This window comes from Nomascus leucogenys, chromosome 2 (genome assembly GCF_006542625.1).
Source record: "Nomascus leucogenys isolate Asia chromosome 2, Asia_NLE_v1, whole genome shotgun sequence".
Lineage (NCBI taxonomy): Eukaryota > Metazoa > Chordata > Mammalia > Primates > Hylobatidae > Nomascus > Nomascus leucogenys.
Genome location: NC_044382.1, coordinates 85,369,013 through 85,385,388, shown reverse-complemented (window position 1 = coordinate 85,385,388; position 16,376 = coordinate 85,369,013). Strand labels below are relative to the sequence as shown.

Sequence of the window (16,376 nt, the reverse complement as noted above, 5' to 3'; positions counted from 1 at the left end):
GCAGCTCTATGTAGCTCCTTTAGGAGAACCGTGATATCACCAGAAAGGAACTCAGCATACCATTTCTTTATAAGCTCCTTAACATGAATGTCCCAGTTGTCTATTTCAGAAAATCAAATGAAACTTATACAAGACAGCCCATGAGCATGCGACAGAACTAGAGATTAGCACTATGATGCACACATGTAGCAATGGCATTAACTAGTCGTGGTTGGTTTAGCAGGTCACAGACCCAGTACTAACTATAGTGTTAAGTGATCATTCTAAGATCTGAAAAATATTTAATAGAGAATATTGGGCAACACAAGTTGAAAATATTCCTCAACATAAGCACTTTTGCACAAGGAGCTTTTAGAAAACCTGTGGCATAATGATACTCTCGCCACATCTGAGAAGGCACCATGAAGTAGGTTTGTTTTTATTGTTGTTGTTTTTCTTTTTTTAACCAGTTGTTCTAAGTTATTAGAATTTTAAAAAGTCATAGCAAAGGCACCTACACTTGGTCTATATTTCTAGCAACTGTCATCTTCCAAAGCAATCCCATAAGTACTGACTGGGGGAAAAATCAAATTATATGACATAATCAAATTTCTTCTCTAGAAAGCCAACACCACCATGAATTATTGTAGAAGCATTTTCCTTTGGAGAGGAAAAGAGCCAGGAAGAAGTCAACATAAACCTCTAGGCAGAGTACTCTGCCAGGAAAATGACTTCTAGTGATGAAAACACAAGGCAGATGTTCTAAAAGTGATTTAAAATTTAATCAGACATGAAGTCTTCCAAAACCATTACCTGTGTACACTCAAGACAACAGCCACAAACTGGATTTTTAGAATAATCTTTGTTACCATCTAAAAATCACATTTCTTCCAGGCCAATAAGATAAAATGTAATCTGCGAACTAGCAGAATTTCAGCATTTTCAAAAATTAAGTTATTGAACAATTGCTTTAAAATAATGAATGTGTCTTGATTTGACTAATTTACACCAACTACTATGTTTCTTCTTTATCCTTAGGGTACAAATTCTATTGAACAGAAGATCAAAAGAAACCATTCTTACCATAATATTTTCTTAACCTGTAAAAATTGAATTAATTATAATTTTAACTCATTAAACCAAAATTATAATGACTATTAAAGCTGCTCATTTGATATATCTGCATTGTATTTGTAAACTAGGTCATAACTCAATAATCTAGTAGTACATTACAATTGGATTTCTAGAAGTTTCAACCAAAATTTTCTCTTTATTATACTTCATGGTTTTCATTCATTTTCTGGTTTTTTATTTTGAGTTAGATTTAAAAATCAGAAAAACATTTTTCAAGTTCAAGAATTGCTTACATGTGACCATTATTTTAATTTTGTACCAGCAAATCCAAAACAATGGAATCTAATAAAAAGTTCTTCAAACTATTAAAGTAACTTAAAACCTCTTTTAAAATTGAAATTTTAGTTTTATTTAAATCTACTTCTTAGAGCATCTTTCAGCTGCATTTTCCCCCTACCTCAGTGCGTGAATGCAATATATCATTCTTGGTATGTTTTTCCGATCATAGACATCTGTTGTTTCTGGATAAAATATCTGGAAAACAAAAGAAACAATATTTATTATATGTTTTGCTTCTCACAAGTATTTTAACTTCTCAAAATGATCCTATTTTGATTGTCCTTGCTATCCTATAATCATTTAAATATAGAGGAACCTCTCTGCCATTGCTTCATCTTGCTGTAGAGACAGACCAGTCACCATATCTGGACCCCTGCCTGACAGCACGTCTCTTAGTGGTCCACAGGAGGATGGTGGGGTCCCCAGCCAGCTACTCCAAGAAGGCTGTGTCCACAGTGCTAGTGGCAGTGTTTCATTTCATAGGGCATATGAGCACGTGTGGGCTCTGCCTCCTGTAGCCTTCACACTCCTGTGACTTCCCAGAGGTCCCATGGGCCTAAGAAGGGTGTCCTTGTTCTTAGCCACTTTATTGCATTGTTAAAAACTTGGCATATGTGCTCTGTACACATGTATACATGTATATACAACACACACACATTTAAAAAAATCTGTTTAAAGTAAGACATTTTCACCAAATAAAATCTGGAAAGTGTATAAGGTATGAAGGAAAAACATCTATGACCCCACCTCCTAGATTGTCACTATTAGCAATTTTGTCCCTATTTTTCTTCTGGTCTTTTTTTCTGTATGTCTCTGTTTTTTTAGGTTTATGTGTGCATGTGAAAACAAAATTGTACTTAGTGTAAACCTGTTTAAAACACTTAACAGAACATAACTATTTCCCATCCCCTTCATTATTCTATAAGATTATTTTTAATAGATGGATATGATTCTTTTATATTTTTGAACCCTAGCTTAGCCAGTTAATCCATGGTTGAACATTTGTTTTGCTTCTAATTTTTCCCTATTATAAGCCACTGCAATGAATATTTCTGTATTTTCTGAGCATCTGATTATTTTGGATAATCATCTAAATATGAAATTACTAGACTGAAAGGTCTGAACATCAAAGTTTTGAATACACCTTCACATTCTTTTCCTTTTTCTAATGTTTTATTTTAGGTTTGGGGTACATGTGAAGGTTTGTTACATAGGTAAATGTGTGTCATGGGGGGTTATCCTACATACTATTTCTTACTCTTTTTCTTAAACTTGAAACTAATAGCCTGATAAGAAACAGATTTCAGGCCAGGTGCAGTGGCTCACGCCTGTAATCCCAACACTTTGGGAGGCTGAGGCGGGCGGATCACCTGAGGTCAGGAGTTCAAAACCAGCCTGGCCAACATTAGCCAGGCGTGGTGGTGCATGCCTGTAATCCCAGCTACTTGGGAGGCTGAGGCAGGAGAATTGCTTGAACCCAGGAGGTGGAGGTTGCAGTAAGCCAAGCACGCGCCACTGCATTCCAGCCTGGATGACAAGAACAAAACTTCATCTCAAAACAAAAAAACAAACAAACAAATCAACAAAAGAAACAGATTTCAGAGTGAGGCACCAAACTTCTCTGTTCCTAAGCACACACAGAAAATAATTAAGCTTGAGGCTTTTAAAATTAAGATAATCATTTAGACATTATTTACTTTAAGTAAATATTTTATAAAAACTGACATCAAAAACTAAAATCATGCATCATATGGTAATACTTGATACTCAAGTGCAACTTCCTATTGGTCATTGAGAAAAGTTGAGAAAAGAAAGAAGCAAAGTTTCTTGAGCTACAAAATATATAATTACTAAGTACTTAAAGAAATGGCAGTAGCCTAAGAAATTTAAAAAGCCTTTCCAACTTTCCTTTAATGCATTTGCTACTAAAATGTCAATGAGAAGAGGATCCCTAAATTCAGAAGAGTATTAGCTGGGCATGGTGGTGCTTTGGAAGGCAGAGGCAGGTAGATCACCTGAGGTCAGGAGTTCAAGACCAGCCTGACCAACATGGTGAAACCTCGTCTCTACTAAAAATTAAAAAAAAAAAAAAAAAATAGCTGGGCATGGTGGAGCACACCTATAGTCCCAGCTATTTGGGTGGCTGAGGCAGGAGAATCACTTGAACCCAGGAGGCGAAAGTTGCAGTGAGCCGAGATGGCACCACTGCAGTCCAGCCTGGGCGACAGAGCGAGACTCTGTCTCAAAAAACAACAAAAAAGAGTATTACTGGTTTAAAGTTCTCTATATAAGCAGAGAACAACTACAATTGCCTCTTCCCTTTTCTTTAAACAAGAACCTTTTATATTTATATTTCTCCTGGAAAGCCATTATAAATGTCTTCCTTCAGCTAGGAGATGAGATCAATTTATCGTTCACCAGAATGTTTTATGCAGCATTGTATTTCCGGCACCTAGCATGATACTGAGCACAGAGTAAGCACTTAATATTGATAAATGAAGGAATACCAGTTAAATATGATACATCAAAGTCAACTCAGTACAGTCTCTTGCCCCTGCAATGCAATATATCAATGACTTCATAATAAAAACCAGTGTTAAAATAAAATCTGCTCTATAACACCACTTGTTTGGCCCTAAATACACACAATTTGAAAAGGTTTACTCAAATCTATCAAATCCAATGAAATTATCTGAATTTGATGTTGCCTTATACAAAACAATTCTGTTTAAATTCATTTATTAATCTGTTTATCATCCAGTCTCTAGTTATTAGTTGCTAAATCACAATCCAGAAATATGAATTATGTATTACAGCCAGTTCCTACAAGGAAACAGCATTTAACATTCTGGGCATTTTAGGAGAAGAGAAAATAGTTTGATTAAAAATGGCAGAACAAAATTTAAACATTGATCATTTCAAGATAAAATGAGACTGACCTAAAACAGATATGAGCACAATTATATTAAAAATAGACATTAATAAATTACATTTAAAGAATCTTCTATTTCTGTGGTGGTGGGTGTTTTTCATTGCACACCTGGCACAACGGAGGTCTTCATAAGCCAGTAGCTTATCCTCTTGACCTCCAGTGAGACCACTCCTAAATAATTTTTTTAAAATAGCTGTATAGGCCAGGCATGGTGGCTCATGCCTGTAATCCCAGCACTTTGGGAGGCTGAGACAGGCAGATCTCCTGAAGTCAGGAGCTCGAGACCAGCCTGGCCAACATGTGGAAACCCTGTCTCTACTAAAAATACAAAAAATAGCCAGGTGTGGTGGTGCCCACTTGTAACCCCAGCTACTCGGGAGGTTACACTTGATAACTCGGGGTGTTATCTTACATACTATTTCTTACTCTTTTTCTTAAACTTGAAACTAACAGCCTGATAAGAAACAGATTTCAGGCCAGGTGCAGTGGCTCATGCCTGTAATCTCAGCACTTTGGGAGGCTGAGGCGGGCGGATCACCTGAGGTCAGGAGTTCAAAACCAGCCTGGCCAACATTAGCCAGGCGTGGTGGTGCATGCCTGTAAGTGATAACCCCCTGAGAATCACTTGAACCTGGGAGGCGGAGGTTGCAGTGAGCCAAGATTGCACCATCGCACCCCAGCTTGGGTGACAGAGCGAGACTCTGTCTCAAAAAAAAAAAAAAAAAAAAAAAAAAAAAAAAAAAAAAAAAGGCTGTACATACTAAGCAACACATAGGAGCAAGCTATTGACCCAGATGGGTCTCAAGGACCATATACAGAGTGGAAACGATGTGACTCAAAGGATACTTGCTATATAATTACACTTATATATTGTGCTCAAAATGCCAAAACTATAGAGATCGAGAACATATTAGTGGTTGCCAGGGAACAGGGCTGGGGGAGGGACGCAATCAGAAGGACCACTCTTCTGTGTGTCTGTGTCTTGATTGTAGTGGTGGTTACACAAATCTATTCATGGGATAAAACTGCACAGAATCACACATACATGCACACACATGCCCACTTACACAAATAAATGCATGTGAAATGGTGAAAATGGAAGAAGGTCTGTAGTCTAGTTTACACTAATACACCTATGTCAATTTAACATGTACTGCAGTTAGATGTCACCACTAGGGGAAAGCTGAATGAGGGATACACATAGAAGTACTATTTTTACAACTTCCTGTGATTCTATAATTATTTCAAAATAACAAGTTTAAAAAAATAGTTCTACAATTTTTATCAAATGTAATTATTTCCTCATTTCCTCCACTTGCCTAATTCTCTCACAGACTTTAGGATGCCTGCTCTTCAAATTTAACAAGCACTGAATGCTTGCTGAGTTAAATTATATTTAGGAGATCTATTTTAGGAGTAAGAGCTACAACCCTCAGCCTTTACAAGTGATAAAGTGATATTATGATTTATAATAATAATTTATAGGCCGGGCGTGGTAGGCTCATCCCTGTAATCCCAGCACTTTTGGGATGCCGTGGCGGACAGATTGCTTGAGCTCAGGAGTCTGAGACCAGCCTGGCCGACAAGGCAAAACCCTGTCTCTACAAAAACAAAAACAAAAACAAAAACAAAAATTAGCTGGGCATGGGGCAGCTACTTGCCTGTGGTCCCAGCTACTCGGGAGGCAGAGGTAGGAGAATCACTTGAACGTGGGAGGGGGAGGTGGTAGATTAAGCCACTGTACTCCAGACTGGGCGACACAGACAGACTCTGTCTCGAAATAATAATAACAATAATTTACAAAAAATAAATTTATAATAATTTACAGTAATAAAGTATATAGTAATACAATGAGATTTTTTTTTTTTTTAATAGACACAGGGTCTTGCCATGTTGCCCAGGCTGGTCTCAAACTCCTGGCCTCAAGTGATTCTCTCACCTTAGCCTCCCGAAGTGCTGAGATTACAGGCATGAGCCACCACAACTGGCTGAGACTTAGAATCTTTATGTACAAATAGCAACACAAGAAAGGGAGTTGGCTATTTTAGATAGCTCACCTATCTACCAGCTATAGCTTGTTCTGCCTTTATTTTGTACACACTTTTACCTGGCTGCTCTCAATCTGGGCACATCTCCCATTCTGAGTTCTTGCCATATGTTACTTTGGATAGGTCTTTCCATATTTTTTAGTCCTTACATTTCTCATTTCTACATTAACATAACCCAGTCTCCAAAGTCATTGCTCATAAAGAGGTGTTTGTGTACTACCCCTTTGCCTTTCCAGTTCAGGTTCCAGTGTGTGAAGGCTTACCTTGGGTAGACCAATAGACTCCATCGCTCTTAACCACTGGACGGTATTATCTGTGTGTCGAAAATGAAGGCCGGACTTCTAAAGTGACGATAGGAGGGAAAAATGGAGAGAACGAACCACACAAAAAGTGAGTCATTTGCAATAACTTTTTTCATGTGCAGGATGCTTTTCAATTGTATTTCTTCTGAAACAGAGTTATTAATGTTCACATAAAATAAACAGAGACGTGCTAAAGGAGGCTAGACTGTATCCTGGCAACATCCCAACCATCTGTGATGAACCATGAATTTCCGTAATTCACACATTTGAGGTAAATTCTGAACTAGAATCTCCAAGACTGTTTAATGTCTAGCACATGCTTAAGGATGTTTTATGAGACACATGTACACAGGCGTGGGTGTGTATGCACATACACACACATGCATGGTGTCCAGATTTTGGCAACCATGGCTGAGAGGCCTAGCAACTTCAGAAAAAGACAGGATTTTTAGAAGACTACATTTTTTTTTTGTTCTAATCATGAATAGAATATTTCTGCAGAAAACCTGGAAAATATAGCAAAATACAAAGATGAAAACAAAAACCATCCTACAATTCAGAACTAATTTTAGTATTGATTCTTCTAATTTAACCCGGATCTTGGCCTTGTATATAAGAAACAAACCTTCAGCAGAAATATTTAACAAGATCTTTTTCTACTCCTACAATAAAAATAGTTTTTGTGTATCTTCCATTTCTTCTTTATAGCCTTCATCAGATAGTCATTCCTTTCGCACAGTCTGTAAGTATAGCATTCTTGCCTGTATCTCATAAAAATTTATCAGGAATGAACCATTAAGAACTTTAAAATGATCTTGTGTTTTTCACTAATTAAATGCATAGCACAATGTTATCTATTTATTGTAATTTTTAATAAATGTACAAAACAATAACTATAGCAAGTTTTACCATATAACTAACATTCAGTAGTAGATAATCACATTCAGAAAGTTTGGCTCTTCCCACCTTCTGTTACCTTCTACAATTTAATAGTTTGTTGTATAAAAAGTATTTTCATTGCTGTTAGAAATTATAAAGTATAAGCAAATTAACATTTGACAAATGTTTATGCCTTTTTAATGGTGGCCACTATTCGTGATTGAACCATGTGTTCCAATCACTTTATGTAAATTATCTCTAATTTTCAAAACACCTTGAAAGGTAATTATCTTTCCTATTTTTTTTGCAGTGTTCATAACAGCTTTATTTTAATAGACCCAAACTGGGAATAATGGAAATGTCCTTTAGTGGGTGAATAAGATTAAATAAACTCTGGTGCATTCACACAATGGAATAAATTCCTATTTTTTAAAGATACGGAAAGACAGACCAAAAAGACGATGCGATTTGTCTAAAGTCAAGTAGTTGTCAAGTGGCTGACCTAGGATTCAAGACTACGTCTCTCTGGATCTGAAAACCTTCCATATGCTAACACTCTACCAGAGAAGAATGAAGGACCTAGATTGTTTGATTATTCTTTGGATGGCAAAAATTAACTACTAATGAACTAGGTAGAGGAAGGGAGAGTTGAAGGAAGGGAAGAAGGAAAAGGAATAAACAGAGCCCAGAGAGTTGACAGGTCAGGCCATACTGTTTGAGTGTTTGTAACTCAGCAAAAATTTGTTTATGCAAATAATTTTCAGACAAGGCCACTCTGTGACCACAGAAGAACAAGATAGAAACAATCCACAATCAAGTCTGAACCAAGACAGGTATGAGAACCCTCTGTGCCACAAAATAATGTCCCCCTCTTCCAACTAATATGAGCTACTCTGCTTTCTTTACTGATGACAATCTAAGTCCCTATTCAATCTTCCCACCTCTTAGATAAAAATTACCAAGACACCAAATTGATCCCACTTTCTGATGACACCCAAAAGAAAATGGGTTCTTGCTTCCCTAAATCCCTATTAAAATCACCCAGCACAAGCCCAAATCTACTCATTTCTCTTCTCTGTGGCAATATGGGTATGCACTTTTCTTGCCCAACAAATTAAATAAACCTAATCTCGTTTGACCACAGAGGGCTTCTGGTGTCCAAAACTGGTGGGCTCCAACAATCCCAAATTATGTAACAAAGACACCCATGTATTTAGTGGTCTTGTTAGCAAAGTAATCTCAGGAAAGATAGAAATCTCTCTGAACCTTAGTTCCTGAGCCACAAAATGCTTCTTGGAGTTGCAGAGATTAATCTAAGAATATATGGAAGGTATTTAGTTGCAAAGTGCACCTAAGAATGCAGTAAATATTAGCTATTATAATTATTACACTACAAGATTAGGCTTGGAACTTTCATTTACCTTTAAGGTCAGAAAAAATTTCAGTGCTTCATGTTAAGAGGCACTGAAGAAAAGGGTGGGCCGGGCGCGGTGGCTCAAGCCTGTAATCCTAGCACTTTGGGAGGCCGAGGTGGGCGGATCACGAGGTCAGGAGTTCGAGACCATCCTGGCCAACATCGTGAAACCCTGTCTCTACTAAAAATACAAAAAAATTAGCAGGGCGTGGTGGCGGGTGCCTGTAGTCCCAGCTACTCGGGAGGCTGAGGCAGGAGAATGGCGTGAACACGGGAGGCGGAGCTTGCAATGAGCCGAGTTGGTGCCACTGCACTCCAGCCTGGGGGACAGAGCCAGACTCTGTCTCAAAAAAAAAAAAAAAAAAAAAAGAAAAAGGTGGTTATCTTGGTCATATTTCTGCAACAAATGAAATGACAGATTTCAAATCCTTCATCCTTTTTAAACTACCTGAGAATGCTGACTTTAGAACCCTATGATTCATGTTAGCACAGCTTGGTTAGTGAATTGCAGCAATAACATTGTCAATCTACTGAGTTTACTTCACTTAGAATGAAAATGGTCTTCTAATTAGGCTTGAAATGATCCCAGTCCACTACAATCATCTTTAACAAGTCTTTTCTTCCCGCTCCAGTCCTGTATATTACTATTAGATGAGGTGACATGTCTATAGTCAGATTTAGCCAAAGGTTGCTGTTATCCATACACCTAATTTCTTTCAGGTATTGGACCAGGAAGTATATGCTGTTTTTCCACTGCTGAGCTATTACACCAGCAAACATGGTTCATCTAGTTTAAACTGCATAGGTGAGGAATTATGTTGTCATCATTGGATGCTAACATCCTACATATTGGAATCAGAGTATTTTATTTTTTTATTTTTTATTTTTTGAGACGGAGTCTCGCTCTGTCGCCCAGGCTGGAGTGCAGTGGCGCGATCTCGGCTCACTGCAAGCTCCGCCTCCCGGGTTCACGCCATTCTCCTGCCTCAGCCTCTTCGAGTAGCTGGGACTACAGGCGCCCGCCACTACGCCCGGCTAATTTTTTTTTTTTTTTGTATTTTTAGTAGAGACGGGGTTTCACCGTGGTCTCGATCTCCTGACCTCGTGATCCGCCCGCCTCGGCCTCCCAAAGTGCTGGCATTACAAGCGTGAGCCACTGCGCCCGGCTGGAATCAGAGCATTTTAAAACCAGGAGGTAGTTTAGAAACCAATAACATTATCCAAAATTGCTTATTTTACAGATGAGGAAACTGAGGGCACAAGTAAGTAAGATGCTTGAGTTGACCTAACTTGTTAGGCTCAAGGTTAAGACTCCCTTGCAGAACCCCATAATATTTGGACTTCAAGTCCAAATATTATGTTCATTTTACTGCTCAAGTACCTTAGAACGAGCACTGCCTCCAATATTCACTAGATGCTTATGTCTATCAGGCACCATGCCAAGTGCCCTGCATGGATCATTTTGTGCCTCACAATATCTCTACCAAGGCAGATACTGTTGTTATTATGTTGAGGATCCATTATGTGAAATGTTTGGCATTAGAAGTGTTTCAAGTTTTTGATTTTTACAAATTCTGGAATATTTGCATCAGACATACTGACGAAGCATCCCTAATCCCAAAATCCGAAATCCAAAATGCTCCAAGGAACATTTCCTTTGAGTGTCATGTCGGTCTTCAAAAAGTTTTGAATTTTGGAGCACCTTGGATTTTTGGATTAGGGATATTCAATCTGTATTCCCATTTCACAGGTGAGGAAACTGAGGCTCAGAGAGCCAAAGTTAATGGCGAAGCTAGATGCGAAGTATTTTGATTCTGCAGCTCACACTGCTAACCACTGTGTGCATGCCTTCCCTATCTAAGGCACACCTACCTATTTGACAAGAATTTATTATAAACCTACAATTATCAAGGTGCTGTTCAGAGTACTATTCATCTTTGAACCTTGTCAGACTGAAACCTCTCCAAGAAAGGCCCTTCCATCCACTCCTCTTTCTCTTGCCTGCCCCAGTCTGCTTGGGACCACTCTCTAATCTCTCAAGTCCCCACCAAGGAAAACTTCCTGGCCCTTCATCACCCAACACCGCATTTAGAATGGACAGGACTGCTCCCTCCTCCTGGGTCATCTCCCACTGTCCGCCCAGCTGTCTTCTCATGGCCCTCCATCCATTTCTATTTCCTTTTCAGGATCCACCCTTGGTTTTCCCTCTTAAAGCAGTTCACTTCTTGTCTGTGCAGGTCACTGCCACCTGGACTGAGTTATCCCCTCACTGGACTCTGTCTCCCCTCTGATCCTCCTCTGGTTTGTTCTCTGTATAGCAGCAACTGATGATCTTTCTGAAGTGCAAACTGCACCATATGGCATCACAAGGCTTCTGATTGCTGTCCCCCTAGCGCAGCATGAAATCTCAGGTGCTCCATGGGGCCTGCATGGCTGTGCAATCTCATCTCTGCTCTTCCTGGCCTCATCTTCCACCACCGTCCCTTTCAACCACTCCGCTACGGACAAGCTCTTTTCCTTCTTGTGGCAAGTCTCTCACAAATGAGCTCCCTCTCTTTGGACAGTTCTTCCCGATGCCCACCCCTGACTGCACACAGGTGACTTTCTTCTCACTGTTCCATCCTCAGAGTAAACTCCTCCTCAGAGAAGCGCATCTCCTGGCCGTTGCTATCTACCCATAACACTGGCTTTCGTGTCTTCCTTCAGACACTTATCACAATTCACAGCTATAAATTCACTTAGTTCGCCTCTCCGCCACCATGAAACCAGGCCCTTGTCTGCTTGGCTCACTATTCTGCTGTTAGTGCCTAGAATAGTGCCTGGCATGCAACAGGTCTTGATGAGTGTTATATGGATGAATGAATTCTACCCTATATATATTTCTATCATGGTATACCTTTATCTTCCTTCCCTACAACTGAATTGCAATTTGTTATATTAATGTTTATTCACCTATTAGAGCAGTGGTTCTCAACTCAAACTTCAGAAGCGCAGAAGAAAAAAATCACCTGCAGGTGATTTATTAAGAGTACTGCTTCCTGGGTCAAGAGATTCTGCCTGACTCAGTAGTCTGGAGTGGGACCCAGGAATCCAATTTTTACACACACCCCTTAGGTGGTTCGCAGGAGGCTTGAGCACCGTTGTTAGAGGAAGAGTGTCACACTCAGCATATTGAGTATGTACCAAATAAAGCACAGAAGGTAAGAAAAGGAATGGAATCCTTCGGCTTATGTGAAACTATTGTCATTCATTCCTTCATCCAACAGCTATTCCCCAAGTACCTACTGTGGATGAGACCCTGCACCATTTGCTGGGGATGGGGCATAGAGACACATACAGTGCCTGCCCACTTTACAATACCCTATGGCATGTGCAAGAGAGACTGTGTCAGGAGCTGCAGCACACATGGCGGGGGCATGTAACTCAGACCTCGTGTGGAGGGCGGAGGTGGCCATGGAAAAAATACTTATAACTGGAAAGTCGAACTCTAAGACTCAGGACATCTTTCCAACCCCAAATTAATGAGGAACTAGGGTTGTACATAAGCTGACAAAGAGAAGGGGGTAGCACAAAAGCTCCTGTCTGCCTAACTGATGGTCATCAAAGCTGCCAATGCCAAGGCTGACATATTTTATGGCTGCAGTCTAGGCAGACCCTGCAGTGAGAGCCCGAGTTCACTGAATTCATGGTTTCCAGATGGCATGAGGGGCTGGGGCTGGGTTATTGAGCGTTCCCTCGTGCTTCAACATCTTTGCCTTAGTCCCATGATTTAGCTCTCCTTGCAAAGGGCTATGTGACGTGCTTCAGTCCTGAAGAACACAAGATCAGGAAGTTGCATTACCTATTTGCTAATATTTATCTCCTTTCATTTTTGTATGAGAGATGAAAAGGCCCTAAAATAAGATCTTATGATTACATGACAAATCACTCAAAGTTTCCATCAAGAACACTAGGCACTTTCAGGGATTTAATAAAGAAGAAAACAAACCTCTTTTCTGCAGTCAATCCACAGAGGGGTCCTTTACATTTGTCTTATGTTTTTTTCTTTTAGCTCAGCAAGGAGGGACTCCCACGCCACAGCTGGCCACAGCCTACCTCCTGCTGTGCCTCCCTCCTTCCTGCCCCTCTCCCAGCATCACCTCTGTGCCACTCGGCCTTCCAGGGATCTGATGGGGCAGGCGTGGCCTCCCTCTTGTGATGTTTCACTTGGGGATGTATGTCATCACCTGCCTACGCCCCACAGGTATTTTATTCCATAACCAGAAATTGCAAATATTATTTCCCCATCCCCATCCTAAAGAGAAGTTGTTATTCATTTAAATAATAGGATATCTGATGCCAAGAGGAGAAGGTACCTGTTTAAGTTGCCACGAGGCAACTGCCATGAGGGCCCCGAGCTGGTCAGGAAGGACACTCCTATATTCAAGGTATACAACATTCCAGGAAGAGAAAAGAACTAGCACACATACTGCTCTGAGGCTCACTTCCATGAAGGGCCCGTCTTCCCAGCCTGATTCTCACAGTCCATGAAAGCCAAAAGAATATCTGTAATTCCCTTTCAGTCGAGCTGGAGCCTACCCCAACTACGCTTTAACTCTATCATCAAATCTACATACGTGTTGGTACTGACAGACCTAGATCTTGACTATAACCAAAATAAAAGCCATGAAAAAAAGACAAGCTGTAGTCTAAAATGTGGACAAATATTTATTTTGTGGAGAGAGGATACAGATGGTCTTTTTCTGGGCTTCTCTGAATTTCTAAAAATCTTTCTCAAAAAATTTTTCTAAACTTCAATTTTAGCTGGCTAAGTGTTTTATTAAAGTCTTGTGGAAGATTATAATGAGCTGGAACTCTGGAGTGAAACTTCATGAACACAAATTTACTTTAGTAAATGTGAACATTTTTATTTATAACATTATTCAAGGCAAAAACTTTTGCTCAGTGGCCTTTTTGACCAGACTAGAAAAACAGACTCAAAATAAATTTGACAAGTAATCTTCTCTACTGTTAACCTTAAAGATTATTCATTCTATCTGTATTTAATATACATATTTAAAGAATATATTTTGCCTAAAGAAGTGAAGGGTACTATGAATCATGCAATAAATGGGAAATCGTTCCTTTTCCAACTATATGCAACATATTCCCTACAGCTGTAAGAGAAATAACTGTTCAGAATACTGGAAAATCTGCAGATAAAAAATATTGATATAAAGAACTGAATGCATTAAAAAAATAAAGATCAAGTTTCAAAGAAGCTTTAGAAACCTTGACCTGCAGCAGACAAGAGGTCACATATTGCAGAATAGAACACCAGACATTTAAAAAATCTGTTTTAAAGATACATTGCTAATGGAGGAGGCTTTTAGGTTGGCGTTTGCTTTTTCCTTTTCCTTCTAAATATATAATTTCAAATGTAAAAAAGTAGACAGAATAGTATAATGAACTCCCATGTACCCATCATTCAACTCAACAGTTACGAACTCATGGCCAGCTTTTTATCATCTGTCTACCTTCTCCTCAATTATTTGAAACAAATCCTAGATGTATCACTTTATCTGTAAATACTTTGATATGTATCTCTAAAAAATCGGGATTTTTAATACTATAAAATTGGTGTTTAATTTTGTTTTCTTCTCCCTGCTTCTTCCAAATTTAAATAACAGTGCGGTTTTTATTGTTGATCTTTCTTCTTCTTGCTATTATTATCTTAGAGACAGGGTCTCACTCTGTCACCCAGGCTGGAGGGCAGTGGTGTGATCATAGCTCACTGCAGCCTTGAACTCCTGGGCTCAAGCAATCCTCCTACCTTAGCCTCCAAAAGTGTTGGGATTATGGGCAACAGCCACCATACTCAGCTGTTGTGATGTTTCTAAAAGGGCTATGATAGCTTTTTATTTTCGAATGCTTCCCAAATTAGCCCTGAAACAATTCTTAAAACTAGTTGTACACAAAGTGGTTAGTCATATTTTGCTTTAAACATCAAATGGAAAAGAATTCTTGGCTGATCATTCGACCTTCCTACTTGTTTTATCACATTGGCCCTAACTCTTTACGGCCACAAGTTCAAGTGAAAAAAGGAGTGGTAGCATGCCCCCACTTTTACCTTTACTGGCACTAATAAAGTCAAAAGGGACTTCCATGAAGGAGTAATTGGGGGAGGCATTGGGAAGCCCCACAAGTCAGAGGTCTCTTAGTGTCAGAACAGAAATAGAAACACTTTGCTTTTTAAAACTGCTGCTGCCTCAGGAATGCCATTAACAGGCTCCAAAGACATCCCCCAGGCCCCCAAATCCTTACAGAAACACTAAAAGAAGGGAGAGGATATGAAATACCAAACTTTCACTTTTAGCTGGAAGCCAAAACCAATTAGATCTTGGTTACCTTATAACGTGTTTGTTCCACATCATAGATCTTTTTCTCTGATACCATTTTCGGGGCAAAGAACTTGGCTAACTTTGCAAGGTAAACTCCATTCCGGAGCCCTTCTTCCAGTTCAGTGGTTGGTGGCAATTCTTCAACTAAGCAAACTTCCATCCACCTAAAAATATTAAAAAAAAAATTAAAGTGACTCCAGTTGGGTAACTTTCTGCAAATGAAGGCATGCAGCATTTCGCTGTGTGTGTTGGAGACAAAGGAAGAAGGATCTGAAGCATCTTTCGGTGTCACTGGTGGGAAGGGAATACTTTCTGGGTGGAATGAGGATTTTGAACATGAGACAAACAGGGGGAATGAAAGTCCAGAAGTGCTGAGCTCACTCCCGTGCCAGAGCTCATCAACTTCAGCTTTATCTGAGCCTCTGCCAAGTCTCTTTTGTGCCAAAGAAGGAAAAGGCCAAACCATTTTGTATAGGTGGAATTAGTCCCGCTGACATTAAAGAAAAAATAATTCCAAGTTTATGAGCCCTTGGCAGAGGCAATTCTTACACGGTCTGCGCCTTGGGGAGTGCACAGTCCAAAGTACTATAAAATCTGCAGTTACCTCAGACCAGGAATGACTACCAGGAAAGGTAGGAAGGCATGGAAAAGGGGCATTGGAATTAAGGAAGCAGACAAGGCTTCTTTAAATAATACAGACTCCTTTTTCCAATACCAGGAACTTATGACAACACACTTATCTTTTTTGGGAAGATACCATACTTAATGGGTTCTGAAAAAAATATTTTAGACAAAGATCAGATTAAACCTTAAGATGTTGTGCCAGTATTGTAGAAAAGAGAACACCAAGGTCATTACTGGCTCCAGGACTTACAGTGGGAGAGGAGACAGGCCAGTTCACATGCCACAGTGGTGTGCTGAGGATCTGCAGAGTTATGAGGATATTCCTTTCTCAAGTAACTATTACCTACTGGAAGATTCAAGAGGCTGGTGTGCAGTTCTCAGCAGGGGAGACCCCAGCCTCCCTGC

General features: G+C 39.6%; 1 protein-coding gene across 2 annotated transcripts in view; it reads right to left on the bottom strand.

Annotated features, from left to right (window-relative positions):
* IQGAP2 (IQ motif containing GTPase activating protein 2) overlaps positions 1–16,376 on the bottom strand; it is a 307,861-nt gene that overhangs the window by 131,987 nt on the left and 159,498 nt on the right. For both annotated transcript variants that reach the window (XM_003261487.4, XM_012505474.2), the window contains 3 exons: positions 15,355–15,511; positions 6,636–6,713; positions 1,511–1,587 (listed from right to left, as the gene is read on the bottom strand). In XM_003261487.4, coding sequence (XP_003261535.2) covers positions 1,511–1,587; positions 6,636–6,713; positions 15,355–15,511 — 312 coding nt within the window. The remainder of the gene's footprint in view (positions 1–1,510; positions 1,588–6,635; positions 6,714–15,354; positions 15,512–16,376) is intronic.